The sequence below is a fragment of the Equus przewalskii genome, chromosome 2 (assembly GCF_037783145.1).
Source record: "Equus przewalskii isolate Varuska chromosome 2, EquPr2, whole genome shotgun sequence".
In the NCBI taxonomy this organism is placed as follows: Eukaryota; Metazoa; Chordata; class Mammalia; order Perissodactyla; family Equidae; genus Equus; species Equus przewalskii.
The window spans coordinates 26802359-26827699 of NC_091832.1; the positions used below are offsets into that span (position 1 = coordinate 26802359).

The following is a 25341-nucleotide window of genomic DNA, read 5'->3' on the forward strand; positions in this document are numbered from 1 at the left end:
CCAGAACGGGGCCTGTGTGAGGACCCTCCTGGGCATGGACTGTGGTCTGGCGTCAGGAAGTCCTGACCAGCAGGAATGGCTCACGGACACAAGGGGCTGCCTCTGGGGGCGAGAGGACACCAGGCTCAGGGAGGTCAAGCGACTCATCCACGGCGACTCAGCAGAGCCTGGTCTGGACCTGAGACTCTGACGACAAGCCAGCGCTCGTGACCTCCACGCCAGGAGGACGACGGGGAGGAGGGACAGAGCAGAGGAGGGACGCTGAGGCAGAGGTGGCCCTGGAGGAGGGGCTGACACTCGGCCAGGCGGGGGGTGGGGCCCAAGCCCAGAGGGGTGGGGTGGTGGCTCCCCGTCGAGGGCCTGGACCCCAAGGCGGGTGGAGCTACTTACGGGTAGCAGGAGTAGGCATAGTGGTCTCTCCTGGCAGCATGCAAAGAGAAGAGCACAGTCGGCCCCTGTCCTGCCACAGGCCCGGCAAGGGCTGCGCCCAGCCCGCAGGGAGGGCCCTGGTGCTTTCCGTGCTGGGGAGGGGGCTGGCCAGGGACCCGACAGGTCAGAAGGGCCCTCCTCGTCCCAAGGGCCAGCTGGGCTCAGTCATTGAGGACCAGGACCCAAGACCCCTTCCGGAACCTTCCCCAAGCCTGCCACTGGAGTGAGGAGGAAGTGGGAAGCACTCTGAGGGGAAGCAGAACTTTCACACACAGTCACAGACACACACATTCACAAAGAGAAATACACACACTTGTACACTCACACACAGACACGCTCATATGGATACAATACACACACACTCATACACATAGAAACACACTGACACACTCATGCACTTAAAAACACAGACATACAAACATGCAGACACACTCATACACACACAAAGACTGACACACACAGATACATACACAGATAAATATTCATAAACACACACACACGGGTGCACACAATCACACAATCAACGTCACGCCCTCCCCCAGGGCTGCACTCACCCTGCATATGGCCCCCACCCTCAGTCCCAATGCCACTCACACCTGCAGGCCCTTCAGCCCTGAGGGGACAGCCCTGAGCATTCACCTGTGCCTGAGAGGGACCGTGGCTGGGGCGGGGAGGGGCGGCAGGGGGCGGGGAGGACTCCAGCTGGACGCCAGAGCGAGCCTGGGCTGCCCTCACCACCCAGATTGCCCCTGGGAGTGGGATCCATTAAAGAGGCAGCCCACCTCCTCGTGGGCACCCAGCGCACGCATAGGTCAGGAGCTCTGGGTTACCGCTGTGCACCCCCAGAGAGGAGGCTGAGCAGGTCTGGTCCCACGGCACAGGTGGGGAAGCTGAGGCTGGAGAGTCATGGTCAGCCCAGGACTCTGGGGGTCAGTAGTGGAGCCCAGAGCAGGACCAGGACCCCAACTCCAGAGCCAGCTCCCTCCTGAGGCCCCATCCAGGCCCATCCAGGGGTCCCCGAGCCACCGCCCCCACATCACTGGGCAGCAGGGACCCCAACGCTGACGTTGCTGATAGAGGGAAGGCAAGCAGAGAAGGGAGAGGAAGACTGAGGCCCAGTCAGGGCAGGAGACTGGCTGGAGTCACACATCACATTGATCCAGGGCCCTGCAGCTGGTCACAGAGGCCTCAAAGGGGCAGGACAGCTGAAGGAATGGCATTCTTCTGGTCTCAGCTGAAATCCATGACTTCTGAGGGCCTTCCTGACCGCTCCCCCATAATCACCACATCACATCCCCCTTTACCCTCTCTCTGCCCTCACCCCAGCACCCCATCCTTTCCATAATTCATAATTATCCATTTGGGCTTTTTCTGGTTTAATCCCGGGCTCCCCACTGGCCACAAAGCCGCAGAGGGCAGCATCCTGTTCCTGTCTGTCCACTGCTGGATCCTGGGGCCAGGACAGCACCCAGCACATTATGATCCCTCGAGAAACAGTTCATTGAATTGAGTGATCAATAAAGGAGGGAAAATAAATAAAAGAACACCACCCCCAGAAGCCTCTATTCCCTCCTCTAAACAAGCGAGGATGATACTAACTCCCAGGGGCCGTGGGAGGCTGAAGGGACAGGAAGTGCATGCTCAGGTCCTCCCTGCCTCCTCCACCTGCAGAGTTGGGCATGGGGGGCTCGGGAGGACCTGACTCCCCGGGGCCAGACCCCGGGGAGACACAGCCTACAAGACAGACCCTCCTCTACTCTCATGGAGCACTCCGTCCAGCAGGGAAGAGAAACACTGAGTACAGCGCTACAGGTACGTAAAAGAAAAAGCAGGGAGAAGACGACGCTGCCAAGAAGGGCGGACTCCGGAGGCAGAGTTAGGGACCTGACCCAGCCTGGGGTGCGCCAGGCTAGCCCTTCCTTGCCCTGGAGTTCCCAGGGGCGGGTGCACCCAGCCTCGTTGTCCACACGGCAGGGCAGGATGGAGAATCTGATGCCTCCTCCCAAGCTGGCCCCCCGGGCTGCCTCCTTCCTCCAACAGGGTACACGGGAGGCAGCTGGGTAACTGGCCTCCCTCAGCAACCTCCTCATCTGCCCATGACATTCGCACCCCAAGGTGATCTGAATGCCCCCATCCCTGCCAGGGCTGCTCTGTCCCAGGACACCCCGCAATGCAGACCGGGGGAGCCCTGAGGAGCACAGTAGACCCTGAAGGCCAGGCTGGATTCAGGGGGACGCAGTGAGGTGCTAGAGAAAGGGGCTGAATGGCTTTAGAGGAAGGAAGGAGGTGCCGGGGGACCCTAGAGCTTTTGGGGTCCCCTGGAAGGGTTTGTGGGCTGGCAGCTGCGTAAAGCGGAGGGTTTCCTAGTGAGGCGCTGGCAGCATCTCTGACCATCCTCTCTTGGGCCCAACACTCTCTGCAGGGGTGAGGGACATCCCCCATCCTGCCACGCCTCTCTCCTGGAGGGTGGATTTCAAGGCCTCAAACACTACCTGCAGCTCCCCAAACTCTCCCCCTCTCTCACAGCTCTCTCCATCTGCCTCACGCCCCAGTCCCCGGAGCCAACGCCCAGACAGACAGGCACTTGCCCCTTCCAGGCAGCACCTACTGCGCGCCGGCCGTGGTGAGACCCTTCAGAGCCCCAACTGTGAGAAGCACAGCTCTGCGGTCAGGCCTGGGTTCAATCCCTCCACCCATCGGCCAAGCGACACGGCAAGTCACTAAATTACAGTTTCCTCATCCGTGAAAAGGGAGGTGGACCAGCTTTGTGGGTCAGGATCCAAGAAGCAAATGTCCTCTGATGTATCCTGAGTGCACACAGTAGGTGCTCAAGAACTAATATCCTAAGGGATGATGTGTGTAAAGCTCTCAGCACACAGTAATACTGATCAAATGATGGTTTTAAATATTTCATCTCATGAAGCTGTGCAGGGACTAGGGAAGGGAAAAAATCTGAGCCTGACACCCTGGACAGGCCACCTCCCATGCCACCCCCTCACCATGTCCCCAACACTGGCATGCCCCACCCCCAGACTCCCTGGAAGAGTCTTACCTGCAAGGGGATCCCTAGCCAGTTTTCCTTTATCCCCTGGATCCTACTTATCTGCTCCCAGCAGCCCAGAGACCCAGCGCCAACTCACCCACGTGTGCCCAGCCTGGCAGCAGCAGGGGCTACAGAAGCCAGAGCCCAGGAGGGGAGGAAAGGGAGCAGGCCTGCCTCTGGTTCCCTGGGTGACCGTGGCAGGTCCACGCTCCCTCTGGCCTTCAGTGTCTCCATCCCTCAATTAAGGTGCTTGGACCACAGTGTTCTGGGGCTGCCTGATGGGGAATGAGGTGGGGCAGCGGGGGCGAGCAGAGAGGTCTCAGAAGCCTCCCCCCACCCACACCCCCGCCCCACCTCCAGCCAGAGCCTTGGCCTTCATCTGCTCCATGGACCGGGCTTCCAGGGAGGTGTATTTGGTGTTCTGGAGACAGGTTCTATTGCTTTAAAAAGATCTGAAACCCACTAGGCTAGATGTCCTTGAACTTCCTGGCAGCCTTTACTTCCTGGGCTCTGAGCCTCCACAATTCTAAATTCTGAGATTCTCAGAATCCCAAATCCTGGTCTCCTGAAACTCCAAAATTCGAAGTTCTAGATTCTAAGATGTACTGGGACTCACGTCGCCCACTGCAACACATCCCTCGTAAACACACAGCTGGACCTTTGAGGCCTGGGAGAGGGTGGGGGCAGGAGGGAGGTCTTCTGTGAGTCACGGGCCCAGGAGGACTCCTCAGGGGACCTACAGTAACAGGGTCCAGGGCAAGCTGAGACCAAGAGAGGGTGGCGCCCGGAAACAGCCATGGCTCAGGGTCCTCGGTTTGAAGGGGAGTGAGCACCACCACCCCTGCCAGGGTCAACACCCAGGGCAGGGCAGACAGGTTGGCAGAAGGTCTGCAGGGGCTGGGGACTCCAAGTCAGGCCACTTCCACACCCTCCCCACTGGAGCAGCCCCGCAGGCACAGGAGGGCGGTGCCCACTTCCAGCACAGCTCCTTGGCAGCGGGCACCGAGCGCCCTTCTCTGGATAGTGGCAGCAGGCACCAGCCAGACCTGGGCCCCAGCCAAGCCGCTCTGGGGCAGCCCCATCTGCAGAGTCTCTGGCTTCCCACCGCCACCCAGCTTGGGTCCATCCACAGGCCTGATGCCCAGGCTGGCAGCCCTCCACACACCCGCCAGGCGGCTGCCCTACCAGCTCCCAGCCACCGCTCCCCTCTGCCCACCAGGCCTCTGAGGGTCAGGAGCCACAGGTGGGCCAGGGCACCAGCGTCACTCACCCCTTGCGGATGATGATAATGATGGCCCCCAGGAGGAGGATGAGAACAGCAAGTCCCCCCGCACAGATGCCCAGAATGAGCCCCATCTCCTCCGATCTCTGGGACACCTCCAGGGGCTGCTTGCTTTCCTTACAGGCAGCTGGAGAGAACAAAGCAGGACAAAGGATCAGAGGGGAGATAGGGACCACTTACCCTCTGCCTGCTGGGGTCTGAGCCCCAAGGAACAAATGAGGCTGCACAAACACACATGCACAGACAACTGCCCCTGGTCCTCACACAGGTCCGGCCTTTCAATCAGATTGATGTCCTCACCATCCTTCACGCCTTCTGCATTCCTGTCAGAGGCTTTACTTTCACTGTCCCCCATCAGGAATGGCTCCCATCTCCTCTCTACTATCTCAAATCCTCCCCATCCTTCAGTGGATGCAGGACAGAGGATGCCTGGGGCCTCCAGACTAACCCCCTTGCCCTCCTGAGCAGTGATGGGGGAAGAGACTTATGTGCCTAGGGCATGGTTAGGGCACCTCAGCATGGCAAACCAATCCTGTCTGGGAGCAAGGACAATCCCTACACTGCAGGGTCCATGCTGTCCCCACTTCTTCCCCACCATAGGAAAGGGGGCAGACAGAACCCAGAACCAGCGCCCAGTACCCATCACCCCCATGGCCCAACCATAATGGCTCCCTCTCCACAGGCCCGTCCCCGGCCCCTGCCAAGGCCCCTTCTGTGACCACAGTGGGTGGGGAGTTAAGGGGGTGCAGCCCCGCTGTTGGATCTGGGAGAAGGAGCCCTTGAGGTGGGGCGTATGGGGGCCAAGAAGGGAAACCCTTCCGGACCCCAGGCCTGCAGGACCAGCCTCCTCTGTTCCCACAGCCACGGGTCCTCAGGGTCCACCTCCCCGGAGCCCAGCAGGTGAGAAACCCGCTACTGGGGCTGAAGCCTGCGGGACTTACCCTTCCTGGCAATGCGGATGCAATTCAGTCGGGTCTCCTGGAGGCACAGATGGGGTTTCAGCACCAATGAAGAGCAGACCTGACCCTCCCCGGGGCGGGGGAACCTCGGACAGCGTGTCTTGGGCCTGGTCAGGGCTTGTCTGGAGGAGATGGTAACTAAAGACACCCAACCGGCAGGAGGGCCTGGGGGGGGACCAGAGGGAGGGGCCGAGAGGGGAGGGGCCTGCAAATAGGGCAATGCCTTAGGAAAGGGGAATGAGATGGGTGGGAACAGGAAAAGAAAGGGGGCTCATCTCATGCTCATGCTAATCAGAAATGAGGGTAAGGGTCTGGTTAGCATGGTTAGGAGGGGGAAGCCTGGGAAGGAGAACTCTGAGGAGGTAGAGTCTGGAGGAGGGCGGGGCTTCGGGGAGGAGGAGGGTCCTAGGCCTCAGGGTCTGCTGAAAGCAGGAACCTGAGATGGACCCCTCTGGGGAGAGAGGAGCCTGAGATAGACCAGGGCCTCAGGCAGCGGTCAGGGACTAGCCCAGGGGCTTGGCTAGAAGGGAGTCTGGGAAAATAGGCTCAGGAAGTGGGTAACGCTGGAGAGAAGGAGCCTGGGGTCAGGAGGGCGGGGCTCAGGGGAGGAAGGTGAGGCTATAGGAGGACGGAAATCAATAGAGGAGTCAGGGAACAGGGGAGGAGGGCGGGGGGGGGGGGGGGGGGGCCACGAGAGGGGGCGGGACTCAAGAGGGGCGGGACTACGGGAGGGTGGGTATCAATAAGTGGGCGGGGCCTGAGGTCTCTCTTCCATAGTGGCCCGCTCCAAGGGGTCCCCAGCCTGCCCCCCAACGGCCCCCACCACGACCCTGGACGGTCCCTCACCCCCTTCAGGTGGCTTGTTGCCTGGAAGTAGATGAGGTAGGCCTTCCTGGGCTCAAGCGGTGGGTTCCAGAAGCCGCGATAGGTCTGGTTGTCACCCACGGTGAAGGGCATGGCCTCGGGCAGACTGCTGGCCGCCAGTTCGGCGCCAAAGTAGTGCACCAGGCCGCGGGCCAGCGCCGCGTCGAAGGTCAGCGGCACTGGGAAGCAGTCCTGGCCACCTGGCTCCCGCCGCAGCCTCCGCGGTCGCTCCTCCTCCACAATCACCTGGTACACACTGGACCGGGAGGGGAGAGGGCAGTGAACACGGGGCCAGAGAACGGGAGAGGCATCTGGTAGCTAAGGGCATGGGCCTTGGGATCGGGCCCAGCTTGGGGCTAATCTCTGCTCTGCCTGTTACTAGCTGGGCAAGTCACTTAACGTCCTCAGGCCTCAGTTTCCTTCTCTGAAAATGGGAGTGACCAGAGGACCGTTCCATGGGTGGATGAGAGGAAGGAGGCAAGGTCAGGAAGCAGCCAGTGCCTGTCAGCTGTCACCACTGTGACTAAGCTGAAAGAATGCAGGCCCTGCTCAATGGCACCAAGCCCTAAAGCCCCACCCAGGCTCCTCAGTGAGTCCTCCTGAGCCTGCCACAGGACCTGGGATCCCGAAGCCACAGGACCCAGGATCCCGAAGCCTCGGGCTCCACCCTGGTATCCACAGCTCCCTCTGGGCCTCAGTGAACTTGAGTTAGACTCGAGGCATTCATTCACTCAGAAAGCGTTGACTGAGCTCAGACAATGGGCCCTGTGCCAGCACCTGGGGATCCAGGCTTCCCGGAACCACCCTCCATGGGGAGACAGCGACTGAGGAAGCAACAAGGACACTCAGCCTACATCCCGCCCAACCCGGGGCAGCCTCGAGTCTGCAGCCCTGAGCCCGGCATCTCCCGGTCCTGATGGCTGAGGTGTGTGCCCTGGTCTGTCTTGCCTCCAATTTGTGTCTCCTGGTTTTGACTTGTGTGTTTCTATTTATTATTCTCACTTTACTGAATGACCTTTTGCTGTGAGCTCCTCCAAATCCTCTGTGGAACAAAGCCGAGAGTAAATAAATGAAGCTGACAAATTTCAATATTTCCAGTCAGAGCCTCCGCCACGTCTTGGCATGGGACACCCCGCACTGACAGCCTGCGCTCTGGGAAGCAGAAATGCCTTTTCCTTGCTCTCCAGCTGTTTCTTTAGAGCTCACAAGTTGTAGGGGAATCACCCCAGCACCCCGAGATTTGAGCCAGAGAAAAGAGTTTGTTCTCTGTCACAAGCGCATTACAAACACCAGCCCAGGCCCTGCTCAGCCTCCATTTCCCAGGCTGAGGTCAGGCCTCTCTCAGCCCCAAGTCCCACGAGGAGAGGATAATAATCAGCACTAGCGGTGAGCAAAGCACATGTTGATCTGGGATGATCCCAATCATGCAGATAAGGAAAAGGAGCTCAGAGAGGTGAAGGACATGCCCAAGGTTGCACAGCCATCATGCCTCTCCGCTCTCACCATGTTCCACCCGCCTACCCCTACCCAGCCCTGGCATCATCATCCCTGAGGGACGCTGACCAGGCCTGCCCACAAGACCCCTCAACAGGACAAGGAAAGGAGAAGGTACTGCTAAGTTTCCAACTCCTCCCAGATTCAGCTGCACCAGGGCCCGGAGGCACCTGGAAAATGCAAACTGCCCCTCAGACACTCTGGCTTTCTCCCGGGTCTCCTGGAGGGTCTGGGAATCAGTGCAGGACAGACAGTGGAAAATCCAGGGAAGGCAAAGCAGGAAAGAGTAGGGGTTGGGGAGTGGGGAAGAGAGGGGTGTCCAGGGAACCTGGGGAACCCACGACCTTCTTGGGGCAGGGACTTACTAGAACGTTCCTGTGCCCAGACACAGGCTGTCACCCTCTCCCAGTGCATGCACCTTTGTGGAAGGAGGGGTGAACCCGAGGGCCAGGGAGGTTCTGGGACTTCAAGAAAAGGTACAGCCTTCACAGACAGACCTGGGTTCCAACACCCAGCTCTATTGCTCCCCCGCTGGGGGCCTTCAGGGCAAGTTACTTAGGCTCTCTGGGCCTGTTGCCTGAAGTGTAAAATAAAGGTAGTGGCACCCACTCCACAGGCTGCCCCGAGGATAAAAGGACTCGTGCAGGTAAGGTCTCTAGCACGGTGTCTGACTGACAGTATGTGCACACACTCGCACGTACCCCACAAACACCCTCACCCCTCTCTCTCATACATACACACGAGCTCCTATCCTACACATACCTCTCACACACCCTCAGACTTACCACCGCAACTCTCTCACACAGACACTCACACTTCCACACCACACACTGCACACACACGTCTTTATCACACACACACAGGCAACCCATCTTGTCTCCAGCACCTTCTCCCCAGCAGAGGCAGCCACCGTGGCATCAGCATCCCCAGCTTCCTCTGGAGAGAAGGAAGTGGAGAAACCAAGCTCTTGGCCACTCCAGAAAGATGGCCCTATTTGGCTGGCTGCCCTTGCCTTCTAGAAAGCCCATCCCTGTGTCTCCCTGGGCAAGACCCTCCAGGGACAAAGCTGGGAAGAAATAAGGCGCCCAGAGTTTCACTTCTCGCAGGGGTCTCAGGGAAGGCCCTCTGGAGAGGCCTGGACAGTCACCTCTCCAGACTGGACACTGTGCAGAGATCTCATGACAGTCACCACCAGATACCCATGGCCTCAGAGGGGAGTGACTGCAAGGCTTCTGCCTGCCCAGGATCACAGAACGTCCTCCTCCGGACACTCTGAGCCCTGAGCGGGAGACTGCGGGAGGACTAGGGTGAGCTGGCCTGGGTAGGGGGCTCTGGGTCAGAGGAGGGGCCTCGTCCCTGCAGCCCTGACCTCCCACCCCTCCATCCAGCCTTTCCCACCTGATGGGCGCGCCGCGGCCCTGTGCCGGCCTCAGCAGCACGGTGATGGTGTTCTCAGACTCGCCCAGGGGCGATGGCATGTCGGCATAATCAAAGCTGGGAGCTGGGGAAGGGGACAGGGACATTAGCATGGAGCCTGGCCACTGGACCAGGAAGGCCAGGCCTCCAGCCTCCTTGACTCTGTCCTCACATCTCTCCCCTTCAGCCTTATTCTCCTTGCTCCCTCTGACCTCAGCCCCTGAATGGTACATTCATCTCAGCAGGGGCCCGCTATAACCATCCCAGGATGCTCCCACGCCCCTCTGCCCACGGAGCCCTGGGATTCGGGGCCTCCTGCAGAGGGGCCGGGCCGGGGTCGGGCAGGGCTCACCTGAGATGTTGGTGGTGATCTCGGTGAGTGCCGCCTGGCCAAAGCCCTTGCTGGTGCGGGCCCGCACGGAGAACAGGTAGGTGGTGCCTGGGTGCAGGTTGGAGAAGACGTGGTAGGTCTCGTTGCGGAGCTTGGAGATGGTACGTCGTGGGCCCGGCACGTTCACCGCAGGGTCTGATGACTCGATGCTCTGGTAGCTGATCTGGGGGCAGGATGGGCAGGTACGCGGGCACAGGGATGGGTAGGGCACCACTGGGCCCATAGCCTCCCACTCATCAAGGTGCAGGTGAGCAAGGATTTGCTGGGCAAAGGGAAGACTCAGTGGGATGAAGGATGCCCGTTAGCCCAGGCCGCTGGGCACCTTGGCCTCTCTCTCCTGCCTTCAGGGCCCCTGTCCCCATAGCCCACAGGACACAGACCTGGACAGAGCTGAACCTTAACGATCACCTCTGTCCCCCCAACATACCTCCCTCTCCAAGCTGTGCGTTCACACCAGGGGCCCCCACTGTAATAGGGTCCAAACCCACCTCATACTGAGTGATGAGGCCATTGGGTTCCTGGGGCTCCTCCCACTTGAGGAAGATCATGTCCTCCAGTGGAGTGAAGGTCAGGGACTCCGCCGCAATCCCGCCAGGCACTGCGAGGGAAAGGCCGCATAGGGCACTGGAAAGCAGGTTCTGGAGCCTGACACCCGGGTTCAGATTCCAGCCTTGCCATTTCCTAGCTGGTGCGCATGGAATACGCAACCTCTCTGAGCCTCGATTTCTTTATCTGTGAAATGGGATGATAATAACCCCTCCCTCACCAGAATTAAAAGATATGATGTACATAAAGGCCAAAGGCAAATATCAGCAATTTCACATGGTTCAACCTGATTACTCTAAAAGGGTGGCTGGCATTTTCGTTCCTGTGCAGGTTTCCTCCGGCAGAGAAGAACGTCTGAACGCTCCCATTTTGTTCCAGTCGAGTGGTTTTCAGAAAATACAGACATTTGCCAGAGAAATGAAAACAATTGCATTAGAGTGGCAGGATTATGGGTGGAGATGTTTTCTTGTGTAAAAATGTTTAATTACACAAACAATATGTTCAATGTAGAAAATCAAAATGAGCATAGAGTAAACTAATGGCACCTGCAATCCATTCCCCAGAGATAAGTACTGTTAGCATTTTAGCATGAACCCTTTCAGGTTGGTTTGGTTTGGTTTGGTTTGAATGTATCACCCTAACAGCAGGCACAAGGAATTTCTTCTAGGAAGAGAACGGTCTTTATTTGGGAAAACACCTTGATAAACCATTGTGGGGATGCTAAAATCCTGAGGCAGGGGAAAGCAGAAACCAAATAACAATCAGTGAAAGCTAAAGGGCTCTGTGTTAAAACAGTGAACAAGGCAACACCACTATCCACCCACCAAAATGATCAAATGCAAAAGGCAATTAGCACCTGAAATTTTCACACACTGCTAGTGGGGGTGTAAATTGATACAAGCACTTGGGAAAACTGTCTGGATATATCCACTTATTCTGAACCCATATCCTAAAACCTAGCCATTCTGCTCCTAGGTATAAACCCATCGGAAGTGTGTATGTCTACCAAAAGAAATAATAATAATAATCTACAGGGATTTTCTTTGCAGCACAATTTAAAGTCGCTGAAAACTGGAAACAACCCAAAAGCCCAACAACAGTAAATAGGATAAATAAATTTGGCATATTCACATAATGGACTATTCAGTAATGAGAATGAATTCTCTAGAACCGCACACACAACACAGCTGACTCTCTCAAGCATAAAGTTGGGAGAAAGAAGCCAGTCATAAAAAGAATACATGCTGTATGATTCCATTGATATAAAGTTCAAAACCAAGCAGAAATTAATCTCTGGCATTATAGGTCAGGATAATGGTTGCCCCTGGGAGGTTGTGAGTGGGAGGGTATAGAAAGCCGGCCTTCTGGGCAGCTGGAATTGCTGTTCTTCGTCTAGGTGTGGGTTATTCTGATGTGTCCAGTCTGAGAATTCACTGAGCTGGCCATTTAATTGATAAGTGCACTTCCTCTTAGTATTACACTATTTTGATTAAAAGTAAAAAACATTAAATAATAAGCAGTTATTGGAAGGAAGGAGGAGAGGGGCAGAGAACGAAGAGAGAAGGCCAAGCAGACCAAGTGAGGCCTGGTCAGAGTGGATGAAGCAGCCACAAGCACACCTAGGAGTGGGGGGGACATCAACGTCAACAGACTTTATGAATGGGGTCATCTGATGTTGACCTTGAGGTTGTCTGTGAAGGGGAGCAGACTATGCTGCCCCACAACATACAATTTTGGTATAAGGATTATTTTGAGCTGAACTGAGAAGAATCAGATACAAGGAAAATTCTCTGCCCTCCCCCATCTGCCTAAAAGCAGGACATAAATTTGCAAAGGTGCCCCCTCCCCTCTCTACAGGAAGGAAAGAAGTTAATCACTGAGACAACTCTGGACCCTTCTTGGCCCAGAAGAATCTACATAATCTTTACTAACTAGCCCTTATCTAACTAGCCCATTTGTTTCCCCCACGTGTTTGCCTTTGAATAATTTGCCGCCCCTAGAATCGCAGACCTTTTTCTTTGTCTTGTCACTTCTCTAAAGATTCATGGTTCCTTTGTTAAGATGCTATATAAGCCCCAATTCTAACCACCTCTTTGAGTTACTCATCACTGAGGATTACCATGTGTATGTGCAATGCACATCATAGCAAATTCCTGTTTGTGCTTCTCCTGTTAATCTCTCTTTTCTAAGTCTAATTTATCCGGCCCCAGCCAATGAAACTAAGGTGGGTAGAAGGAAAAAAGTTACGTTTTACCTTCTCTACATTTTCAGTGCTTCAGGGTAAACCCCTCCAGTCCTCACTGCCACCCCCAGCAAATCCTCAGTGCATCAGCACAGGGCATAGGCCATGCACGCTGCCCAGAGTGAGTGGGGTTTTATGAAATCACAGAAGGAGGTAAATTTTGTGTCTGAGCCACTGCTGTGCAAAACAGAAAACTGCACGTGTGGAGAAGCCAAAAAACCATCAACCAAGGAGCTTAGGGTACCTGGGAATTTGAGGAATCTTGGGGAAGGCTTTGGACCTGTGCTGCCATTAGAGCATAGCTGTTAAGAGTGAAAACTCTGGGGGCTTGCCAGGTGGCAGAGCGGTTAAGTTCCCACGCTCTGCTTCGGCAGCCCAGGTTCATGGGTTTGGATCCTGGGCACAGACCTACACACCGCTAATCAAGCCATGCTGTGGAGGCATCCCACATCCAAAATAGAGGAACACTAGCGTGGATATTAGCTCAGCAACAATCTTCCTCAAGCAAAAAGAGGAAGACTGGCAACAGATGTTAGTTCAGGGCCAATCCTCCTCACCAAACAAAAACAAAAACAAAAAAAACAATGAATTCTCTGAAGCAGACGGCTAGGTTTGAAACCCAGCTCTGCCACCTATCTACGAACAGCTCTGCCACCTATCTACTAACTATGTGACCTCATCTGTAAAATGGGGATAGTAACAGTCACTACCACACAGGGTTGTCATGGGGATTATATACGTTAATATATGAAAAGCATTCAGAATAGTGCTTAACGTGTAGTAAGTGCTTAAAAAGTATTAGTGTGACATAAGTAGAACACTGCATCCAATGACATTTTTTTTTCAAGTATACATGGAATATTTACCAAAATTTAACCATATGCTGGGCTATAAAGCAAGGACAAAATTTCAAAAGACCAAAATTAGAATATGCACTCTGACCACAGCAGAATTAAGCTAGATATCAGTAACAAAAAGATAATTAGAAAAGTTTCAATTACTTAGAAATTAAGCAACATAATTCTAAATAACTCTTGGGTCAAAGAAGAAGTCAAAACAAAAATTACAAAATATTTTGAACTTAACGATAATGAAGATAGAACATATCAAAACTCGTGGGATGCAGCTACAGTGTGGCTTAGAGGGAAATTTATAGCTCTAAATGCATAAATAGGAAATAAAGGCACAAAATCAATGATCTAATAAGTTCCCATCTCAAAAAGCTAGAAGAACAGCTGATCAAATCCAAAGAAAGTACAAAAAAGGAAATAAAGAATGGAAAATAAATATACAACAAAGAAAATCAACTAAGCCCAAAAGTTGGCTCTTTAGAAAGATTAATAAAATTTATACATCCCTAGCAAGAATGAACAAGAAAACAGAGAGAAGGCACAAATTATCAATATCAGGAATGAAAAAGGGGATATCGCCATAGAGCCTACAGATATTAAATAAACATAACCAGAGAATAAAATTTATGTCAAGAAACTTGACAATTTAGGTGAAATGAATAAATCCCTTAAAAACATGGTACACCAAAACTGATAGAAGAGTAGAAGATCTGAATATTCTAACATCTATTTTAAGAAGTAAAACTATTATTAGAAAACACTGCCACAAAGAAAACCCCGGGCCCAAATGACTTCACCGCTGAATTCCTCCAAACATTTAAGGAAGAAACTATGCCAATCTAACCCAAAGTCTTGCAGAGAATAAACATTAGCCGTCATTACATTGTTGTTACACAGTTAGTTTAATCCTAAGCAAAAACTTTCAGTCTCGGACACGGGGTGAGTGTGGGGGCACTGAGGGCCCTGGGGATCAGGGGGCGGACCCTTACCGTCCTCGTCCGTCTGGAAGGTGACCTCCTTGCCCTCCTTGCGCCCCTCGGGGTTAGCGAGGACGAGCCGCACGTGGACATTCCGGTAAGGCAGCAGGTTCTTGATGGCGTAGCGGCTGACACCCCGCTCCATCTTCACACACTCCCGGAAGGTCTGGTTGTGGCTGCTGCCCAGGGTGTAGTGGTAGCACAGGGACACGGTGTAGGTGTGGCAACGTGTCACGTTGTAGCCCAGCGGTTCCCACTGCAGGGTCAACTGGCGGGCCTGGATCTCGGCAAACGCCAGGCCTTTGGGGGCCCTCATGGGCTCTAGAGAACCCAGGCAGCAGAGAGAAGAAGGCAGAGAAATTGGGAAGAGAAGGGGGACAGGAGAGAAAACATCAGTTGGCCGACTGAAACCATCCCTCCTTTGCCCCCAAGAGCTCAAGGGACACCCTAGAACATGGAACAGGGAGTAAAAGTCTGTGTTTTGGAGTCAGGCGGGGCCACATCTGAATCCTGGCTCAATCGCTTGCAGCTGGCAACCACTGGCTGAGTTTCTGTACCTCTCTGAGCCTTAGTTTCCTCAACTGCAAAATGGGACAACAGGCCCTACCTCACAGGAGAGTTGTGAGGTTTAAGGGAATGTGTGCAAAGCATGTGCGAGAACGGCTAATACGAACAGGCCTCAAAAATTCGGGCGATGATATTTTTAATAACACAGTCTACCTCCTATTTCAAGATCATCCTGGAGAACATCAGGACAGTCTGAATCAAATGGCCACATTTTTCTTAATTTATTAATTCCAAACTTGCTCTAAAACAGCTTATAGTAAAATATATGAAACAATAAAATATAGAAATCAAGCTGATGGGGGAAATGAGAGCCAAATAGTTAAATAAAGGCAGAGAACGTTAGGGAAACAGAAATGCATGCCATTAGGTCCTATGCGGTCTAAAGCTAAGGTTCAAATTGAGTGGTGAGTTCCCTGACTGCCAAAGCAAAAAGGGAAATACAATCTGTTATTATCAGGATAATAATAATAATGGCCCTTAACATTTATTGGGGGCTCTGTATGTGGCCGGCATTGCTCTAGAGGCTTTAAAATGCCTTATCTCATTTAATCCTCTCTGAAATCCAATAGACAGGTGCTATTATTAGCCCTATCATATGTGGAAATGGAGACACAGAAAGATTAAGTAACTTGCCCACAGTCACACAGACAGTAAGTGATGACACTTGGATCCAAACCTGGACAGGCTGGCTCCAGAATCCATACTCTTAAACACCACTACCCTGCCTCCCCATAAGGAATTCACTGTCAAAAAAAAAAAAAAAAATCACACAATGCCTTAGGAGAGACAGCTACCCCAACATGAGGGAGGAGTATATAACTGTGCCTTACAGCTTCTTGATGATTCCATGGGGCCAGAAAGTTATCCCCATTTTACAAGCAAAGAAACTGAGGCTTCTGAAGCAAAGCCAGGATGGAGCCGAGGGGCTCAGCCCCCAGTCCTGCATCTGCATTGACCAGCTGTGTGATCTTAATCTCTGGGCCTCAATTTCCTCATCTATGAAATGATGGAAGAAGCCACGATGACTAACAACCCTTTTCACTCTTGCACCCTGACTCTGTGAATGCAGTTTTACCACCCTCGAGTTCTGTGAACACCTGCAAACCAACCCCAGTCAGAGGATCTCGGAACACGCCTTAATGACCAGGTGAGACAGCTTCGCCTCTGAAGATGATTAAGTATGACCCCATTATCCTTTCTTATATGATTACTTTGCTCAGGATGCTCTTTACAAAGAAGATGCAAAGGGAAACATCAGCCCAGGCTGCTCTTTACTCCGGAGTTTATGGGTACCACAGCTTTAGATGCTGGCCCCAAGTACAGCACAACACAAGGTTCTGTTTCCGCCCAAGAGCTCTCCTTTCTTCCCTGGGCCACGGGCAAGTGGCATTCTCCAGTCATATATCTGGCCACCAAAGAGATATTTCCTGCTAGGAACAAGGCCCACCTCCTGACTTCTTACAGAGTCTGGCTCCCTTCTCCCCACAAACAAGGCAGACCTGATTCCCATCCGACAAGGACATTAAAGGGCTGGCTCCCACAGCTACTGCAACCCGAGGGCTGCTGGCTGCAAGCCCACTTACTGCACTTATGTTTTCTCTCACATTCCTGGCCCGCAGAGGAATGTTTTCCTATGTAGTTTTATTTTAACCCATCATTCCAATCTGTTTGGAGCGGACGGGGCGGATTTTGTGTGTGCTCGCCCTGCCATCTTGTTCAGAGGTCCTTGTTTCATTCCCTGACCTTCCGGCTCTGGTCCTGGCTGCCCCATGTGTACTGTCCCAAGGTGTCCATGGGAACCAAAGGACCACTGCTCTATCTGCACCAGTGAAAGCAGGTCTCGGTTCCCTGCGGCTCTGCTCACATCTTCCCTACCCCCGGAACACCTGCCCCATATTCCTTTCCATCCTTCCAGGCTTGGCCAAAGCACGCTGCTTCCTTGGTCCTCCTGCAGCATTTCGAGAAGGGCATGGAAAGGTACATGTAACCTGGTGACACAGGCTGGGTCAGGACTATGACAAACAGGACAGTAAGTGTCCCATCCAAAAGGGGCAGCTGCTACTCAGCTCCAGGCGATGCTGCCCTGCAGGACTACAGGCTCAGGGTTGCCAGATCCTCCCATTTTTTAAAAGAAGCCAGATATTCAGATTTTTGTGTGACATCTCCAAATTTTTAAATACTGGCAACCTACTCAGGTTTTTGAAAACCACTTGGCAGGGCATAAGATGGCAACCTCTAAGTTGGAGGATGAAACTTCCACCCTCATGCTGGGTGTCTCCTTCTCCATCAGCTGGGTTGGCCCCCATCTACCTCGCTAGACGGAGGGGCCTTTGAAAAGAAAGCTCGTTTTTCTCTTCCCTCTCCACCCTGATCAAATCTGGGCAGATCCTGGGGCCCAAAGAGTTTGTTGACTCTAGACCAATAGGTTGATTGAGGGGTGTGAATTCATGAGTCTCTCTGTGTTTCCAGAAACCATCTGGTGCCCAGACACGCTCTCTTCAGCTGCCAGCACACGCTGGAAAAACAGAACCTGGGGATCTCAAAGCCCCATCCCTCTAAATTCCATAGGGCTGCAGGCTACTCAGAGGTCAAAGGTCAAAGTGCACATTAAAACAAGGAGGCTAACAGTTAAGATCGATTAAAGTAGGCCAAAATGTGTTGATTTTAACAATGCTAACGAGGATGCAATAACCCTGAAACATCAACCATTTCTGGGAAGGGGCTTTCTGAAGCAGGCGGGTGCTCAACATTTAAACCCTATCTCAACCTCTCTCATTAGTTCTATGACTTCAGCTAAGTGACTTCCCCTCTTTGAACGTCAAGTTCCTCGACTGAAAAATGGAGACAATAACACCTACTTTGAACAAGTGGGAGAGTTGTCTGAGATGTTGTGAGTCGAAGGCCTAGCTTATGGTAATTAATGAATGAATGAATATGTGCACACTAAGGTAAGATACTGGTAGCAGCATAAATTAGTACAACCATTTTTTAAAGCAATAGATGTCAAAGTCCCTTCTTAAATCACTCCTGACTATTTCTCTTAAAGAAATAACTCAAGAGGATAAAAGCACTGTAAGCACTAAGTTTTTCAATGCAGTATTACTTATAACACAGCCACGTGCAGCAAAACAACGTTTAGGTCAACAGCGGACCAAATACATGATGGTGGTCTCATAAGGTTAGCACCTGACAGCTTAGGAGTGTACAAGGCCATACCATCTAGCCTTGTGTAAGTGCACTCTGTGATGTTCACACAACGATGCAACCGCCTAATGACGCATGTCTCAGCACGTGGCCCCGTCGTTAAGCGACGCATGACTGTAACAGGAATCTAGAAACAGAAAGTCCAGCAACATGGAGACACTCCATGGACTTCTATAGCCACTAAAAATAATTACAAACAACATAACACGTGTAACACCACCAAGCAAAGGAAGCAGAATACAGAATGCTTTCTACATCCCGGTGACGAGGGTGTAAAAATGTGTACTGTTGGCACAGGGACAGAGATTTGAAGAAGGGGGAAAAATTAAAACAGCTGTTGGGCGAGGATTGTGGGATTTAGAGAGATTTTTTAAAAATGCCTTTTACTGATGTTACAGTATTGTTTTTACAGTAAATAATATTGTGGGAGGGAAGTTATGGGGACAGAGAAGATGACAACACAGCTGGCCACCAGCAAAACAACCACTGGCCCAGGCACCTAAGCAAGGAGGGGGTGGTGATGTCAACGAAAAGAAGCATGTAATTAAGAGGGGCAGGAGACGGTGTTTGGGTCCTGTCTGGTCCCTGCCCCAGCTTCTGTCCTGGCCGGCCTGCGTAAAGTGTTTAGCAGGCCTGGCACAAAGCGGCACTCAGCCCATGACAGCAGCTGCTGCTGCCGTTTCAAACACTGGATTGGAAATCAAGACATTCAACCTTTGGTTCTGACTCTGCCATGGACTCACTGTTCAGATTTGGGCAAGGGACTGTATCTCTAAATCTCAGTTTCCTCATCTATAAAATGGGAACAATCGACAGCTGTCATCATGAAACCTGGGATCTTAACCTGCTGTATGATCCCAGGCCAGTGCCTTCCCCTCTCTGGGTTTCAGTTCCCCCATCTGTACGCTAAGGAGAGTGGACCAGAGATTCTCTATGGACCCCTAGCTCCGATTTCTTTTATTCTAAGTACCTGACCAGAACTGGCTTTGAAGAGTTAAAAACACCATGATAATGACAGTTGTCACTTACTGAGTACTCACTGTGTGTCAGGCACCTTACTTCACGTGCACTTCAAACAGTCACACGCAAGGACCTGTACTGACCACCAAACACTGGAGTGGCCCAGGGTTGGGGATTCACAGCTCCCCTCTTTTCCATCTACACTTAGTCCCTAAAATCTAAGGACTAAATCAGGGGTTCTCAACTGCGGCATTACTGACGTTTTGGACTAGAGAATTCTGTTTGGGGGGCTCTTTGTACATCGTAGGATGTTTAGCAGCTTCCCTGGCCTCCTCTACCCTTTAGATGCTATTAGCAGCCCACCCCCAGTTGTGACAACCAATATGTCTCCAGACACCGCAAATGTCTCCTGGGAGACAAATTCACCCGCGGGTTGAGAACCACCAGCGTAAAGATCTCATCCAGTCTCACGGCTTTAAACACCTCCTACACCACGTCTATACTGACGACTTTCAAATTTATATCAGCAGCCCGAGCCTCTTCCCTGAACTCCACACTCGTAAATCCACCCGCCTGATGGATACCTCCACTTGAACGTCTAATAGGCATCTCAAAGTCAACGTTCCCAGCACAGAGCTCCTGATCTACGACACCCCGTCACACCTGCTCCTCCTGCAGTCTGCTCCTTTGCAGTAAATGACAACTCCATCCTTCCAGCTGCTCAAGCAAAACATCTTGGAGCCACCCTGACTTCTCTCTGTTTCCCTCTCTCTCACTGCAAATCCAATGCATCAGCAAACGCAGTTAGCTCTACTTTCAAAGTAAACCCCGAATCTAACCACTTTTCACCACCTCCACCACTTCCTCCCAGCTCCCAGCCTCCACCAGCTCTCAGCTGGACTGTGGGAGCAGCTTCCGCACTGGTCTCTCCTCTGGTCCCTTTGCCCTCCTCGAGTCTGTGCTCCACAAAAGGACCAAAGTCATCCTTTTAAATATAGGAAGAGACGTCAGTCCTGCTCTCCAACTCTCCAAACCCCGCAATGGCTCCCTAGCTCACTCAGCGTGAAATGGCTCTGAGTCCCACACCCCGAGCAAGAATCTGACCTCTCCTCCTGCCATCTCTCCCTCAGTCACCGGATCACAGGTACACTGGTCTCCTTGCTGCTCCTCACACATGCCAAGCAGGCTCCAGCCTCCAGGCCTCTGAGCCCGCTGTTCCATCTGCCTGGAACGCTCCTTCCTCCAGCCTCCTGCATGGCTCACTCCCCCACCTCTTTCAGGTCTCTGCTCAAATGCCACCTGCTCAGGAAAACGGTCCCGTGAGCCTTTTTAAAATAACAATCCTCCTACCCCCACTCCCCACATCCCCTCCCTGCTTTATTCTTCACAGCACTTACCATCATCTGACAACCTATATGTTTGACTTGTTTACTTATTTACCGTCTGTTCCTACCATCAGAATGTGAGTTCCATGCAGAGTTCCTACGTGAGGAATTCACATGCTAGAGGCCTTTGTCTGTCTTGGTCGCAGCCCTGCATCCCTAGCAACTACAATAGTACCTGACACATAACAGGCACTCCATAAACGTTTGTTGAATGAATCTTCATGCTAACCCTGTAGACTAAAGACCATTATTATTCCCATTTTATAACACAAGAGGACTAAAGCCCTGAGAGGTTAAGTAACTTGACCCAGATCCCTTAGCTAGAAAGTAATTCCCACTGGAACACTGGGACCCACGACCCAACAGCCTCCCCAAATGCAACATTAAACTGAATTTTAGATGGTTCCCAGATCGGCTTTTAAAAACACTTAAGAATATTGATTGGCAAAAAATAAATAAACCTCAACCTAAACCTTGTACCTTATCCAAAAATTAACTCAGAGTGGATCATGAATCATGGACTTAAATGTAAAATGTAAAACTATAACACTTTTAGAAAAAAACAGGGGAAAAAAATCTGAGGAATCTAGGGCTAGGAAGAAGTTCTTAAACTTGACACCAAAAGCACAATTCATGAAAGGAAATTTTGATAAACTGGCCCTCATCAAAATTAAAAATGGTTGCTCTGTGAAAGCTCAAGTGAAGAGGATGAAAAGACAGGCTAAAAGCTGGGAGAAAATGTTTACAAACTACACATCCAGCAAAGAACTAGTATCTAGAATGTGTAAGGAACTCTCAAAATCCAACAGTAAAACATAAACAATCCAATTAGAAAATCGGCAAAGACATGAACAAGTCACCAAAGATGATATACAGATGGCAAATAGCACATGAAAAAGATGTTCAGCATCACCAGGCATTAAAGAAATGCAAATTAAGACCAAGATGGGTGTCACTACACACCTCTCAGCAGGGCTAAAAGCGAAAAATAATGACAACACCAAATGCTGGCAAGGATGCAGAAAACTGGATCACTCATACACTGCTGGTAAGAATGTAACACAATGCAGCCACTCTGGCAGTTTTATTAATTATGCAATTACCGTACAACCCACCAGGTGTACCCTTGAGCATTTATCCCAGAAAAATGAAAGTTTATGTATATGCAAAAACTGGAACGAGTCCAGATGTCCTTCGACATGTGAACAGTTAAACTGTGGTATATCCACACCATGGAATATTACTCAGCAACAAAAAGGAACGAACCGTTGATATGCACAACAACTTGGATGGCTCTCCAGAGAATTATGCTGAGTAAAGAAGCCAGTCTCAGTGCCAAGACAATTCAACGGGAAAGGAACAGTCTTTTCAACAAACGGTGCTGGACAACTGGCGTCCACGTGCAATAGAATGACGTTGGACCCCTACTTCACACCACACACAAAAATTAACTCAAAATGGATCAGGGACCTGAATGTAAGAGCTAAAACTATAAAACCTTTAGGGAAAAATAGGGATAAATCTTCATGACTTTGGATGAGGCAATGATTTCTTAGATAGACATCAAAAGTACAAAGAACAAAAGAGAAAATAGATAAATCGGACATAATCAAAACCAAAAATTTTTGTGCTTCAAAGGACACCATCAAGAAAATTAAAAGACAACACACAGAACAGAAGAAAATATTTGCAAACATATCTGATAAGGGTCTAGTATCTAGAATACATAAAGCACTCTTACAACTCAATAATAAAAAGACAAATAACCCAACTCAAAATGGGTAAAAAATCTAAGTAGACATTTCTAAAGAGAAGACATATAAATGGCCAATATGCCCATGAAAAACTGCTCAATATCATTCACCATCAGGGAAATGCAAATCAAAACCACCAACGAGATACCTCTCCACACCCACTAGGAGGGTGATAATCAGAAGACAGATAATAGTGTTGGCAAGAATGTAGAGAAACTGGAACCCTCACACACTGCTGATGGAAATGTTAAATGGTGCAGCTGCTCTGGAAAACAATCCAGCAATTCCTCAAAGGATAAACATAGTTATTATATGATAAATATGCTATATACCCAGGAGAAATGAAAACGTGTCTACACAAAAACCTGTACATGAATATTCATAGCGATACTGTTCATAATAGTCAAAAAGTATAAACAACCCAAATGTCCATCAACTGATGAATGGATAAATAGTGATATGTCCATACAACGGAATATTATTTGCCAATAAAAAGGATAAAGTATGATACATACCACAACATGGATAAACCTTGAAAATATTACGCTAAGTGAAAGAAGCTAGTCACAAAAGACTATATATGATTCCATTTATATGAACTATCCACAAAGAGGCAAATCTATAGAGACAGAAAGTAAATGAGTGGTTGCCTAGCATTGGAGGTGTCAGGGAAGTTGGGGAGGTAGACTGCTAAAGGTACAAGGTTTCCTGTTGGAGTGACAAAAATGTTCTAAAATTGACTGTGGCAATGGTTGCACAACTCTGGGAATATACTAAAAACCGATGAACTGTATACTCTAATGAGTGAATTGTCTAAGATGTGAATTCTGTCTCAATAAAGCTGCTACGAGATTAAAAAGTCAATTCCAAAAGGTTATATACTGTATGATTTCATAATTTATTTAACGTTTTTGAAATGACAAAATTTTAGAAACGAAGGACAGATTAGCGGTTACCAGGGTTTGGGGGTGGGGGAAGGGACAGAGGCAAGTGGGGAGGAAAGAGCGACACAAGGATCTTTAAGTGGATTGAACTGTTCAGTATCTCGACTGCAGTGGTGAACACGCAAACTTACACATGGATACACTGTATAGAACGAAACACACACAAATGAGGACCGGTGAACCCAGGGAAGTCTGAATAAGATCTGTGGACTGTTTCAATGTCAATACTTTGATTGTGATACTATACTACAGTTTTGAAAAATGTTACCATTGCAGGAACACGATAAAGTGTATAGGGAATTCTCTCTGTATTTTTGCTTACAACTGCCTACGAATCTACAATTATCTTAATTCCAAAAAACAACAACAACGCTGAAATCATAGAGTAAGAAAACTGTTCTGTTCTCCATTTCCTTTCCGATTGAACAAAAAGTCTCCTTTGGTGCAAGTGTGCCATTGCTCCTAACATCTGCTTTACCCTTTTAAACCAGGAAGAGCAGACCTCAGGCTCAAATGCCCAGACCAGAGGATCCAGCTAGAATGTAATAACACTTTTATTTTATGGCGTTTAGTTGTTTATTTTATCTAGCTGATATAACGTAGAATTAAGAAGACACATTCTGGAGCCAGCCAGTCAAGGTTTCTAATCCCAGCTATGCCACTTAATAGCTGTGTGATTTTGGCAAGTCATTTAACATCTCTGTACCTTAGTCACTTCATCTGTAAAATAGACATGACAAGAATGCCTAGATCATGGTGCTGTTGTGAGTTTTAAAACAATAAATGTGTGTGTGTACACACACATACGTGTTTCAAGCACAAAGTAAAGTGTTATCTATCATTATCTTTACCTTAACAAGAATTGAGGGAAAATCACGAAGTTTTAGAAAGTTTTAGAAGCACAGATGCAGGCCATACTACCTCTCAGAATGTGCCCCTTCGCGCCTGGGTTGCCCCGAGTCCATACCCGGTTGTCCCGCGGGGCCAAGAGGCACCCACCTGCGCACTTGGTGCGGCTGACGAGGGGCGGCCCTGGGCGGCCGGTGCCGCCGTCACCCGGGCGCGTGAGCAGCACGCTGATCTCATACTCGGTGTCGGGGTCGAGGTGCCACAGCTTGTAGGTCTGCAGGCTGACGGCGTGCACCTCGGCCCAAGGGCCGCGCGCCATGCGGTACTCAATCTCCTTGCGCACGATCGGCCCGTCGCCAATGATGGAGTTGGTGTTGAGCTGGATGATGAGGTAGGTAGGACCCGCGCGCAGTAGCTGTGGGGGCGCGATGGGGGTAGGGGGCTCTGGGAGATGGGGGAGAGGCGGAGCCGACATGCTGCTGTGAGACCCGGGCCCCCAACTCCGCCTCCCACCACATCCAAATCTCCAAGAGCCCTCCCTGTCCTCCCAGACCCCTCATGCAACCCCCAAGCCCCCGACGGGACCACCTCTCCCCACCCGCTAAAATCCCGGGCCCTTAGGGGCGCCCCGCTCTAAAGGCTGACCCGCCCTCACCCCTCAGCCCACATCCTCTTCCTCACTCCCCTCGGAATCCCTGAGTCCTCGCCTGCAGGGGCTGACCACACGCCCGCTCGGGTCAGACCCCGCCCCCTGGATCAGACCTCCTCCCCGGAGACAAGGCCCCGCCCCTGGTCAGACCCTGCCGGCCCCACCCCTCCGCGGACCTCGCCCCTCGGCCAGACTCCGGCCCGGCGAGATCCCGCCCCTCCTGCATCCCCGCCACTCGGAGGGTGCGAGCCCCGCCCCCGCGGGCGCCGGCAGGCTCACCCTTGACGATGAGCTCCGCGAAGTTGGAGACGCCCGCGCCGCGCGGCGCCTGGGACACGCAGCGGTACAGGTCCTGCTCCGCGCGGCCCACGGCGGCCAGCGGGAAGGTGGCCAGGAAGCGCCGGTGGCTGATGTGCCGCACGCCGGCCGCGGGCACCAGCGCCCCGCTCTGCCGCTGCTCGAGGAGAGGGCGACAGGGTCAGGGGCGTCGGGGAGGAAGGGTCCCGGTTTCGCTCTGACCCGGACGAGGGGAGTG

General features: G+C 51.5%; 1 protein-coding gene across 12 annotated transcripts in view; it reads right to left on the reverse strand.

Moving 5' to 3' along the window:
- Window positions 1-25341, reverse strand: part of PTPRU (protein tyrosine phosphatase receptor type U) — a 79484-nt gene that overhangs the window by 34202 nt on the left and 19941 nt on the right. For 7 of the 12 annotated variants that reach the window (XM_070596756.1, XM_070596707.1, XM_070596748.1 and 4 more), the window contains exons 6-15: window positions 25086-25260; window positions 24308-24601; window positions 14507-14815; window positions 10367-10476; window positions 9840-10041; window positions 9470-9572; window positions 6560-6833; window positions 5696-5732; window positions 4743-4881; window positions 391-420 (exon numbers count right to left, since the gene is read on the reverse strand). In XM_070596756.1, the coding sequence (XP_070452857.1) occupies window positions 391-420; window positions 4743-4881; window positions 5696-5732; window positions 6560-6833; window positions 9470-9572; window positions 9840-10041; window positions 10367-10476; window positions 14507-14815; window positions 24308-24601; window positions 25086-25260 (1673 nt within the window). The remainder of the gene's footprint in view (window positions 1-390; window positions 421-4742; window positions 4882-5695; window positions 5733-6559; window positions 6834-9469; window positions 9573-9839; window positions 10042-10366; window positions 10477-14506; window positions 14816-24307; window positions 24602-25085; window positions 25261-25341) is intronic. The other 5 variants (XM_070596775.1, XM_070596729.1, XM_070596723.1 and 2 more) reach the window with 1 other exon arrangement.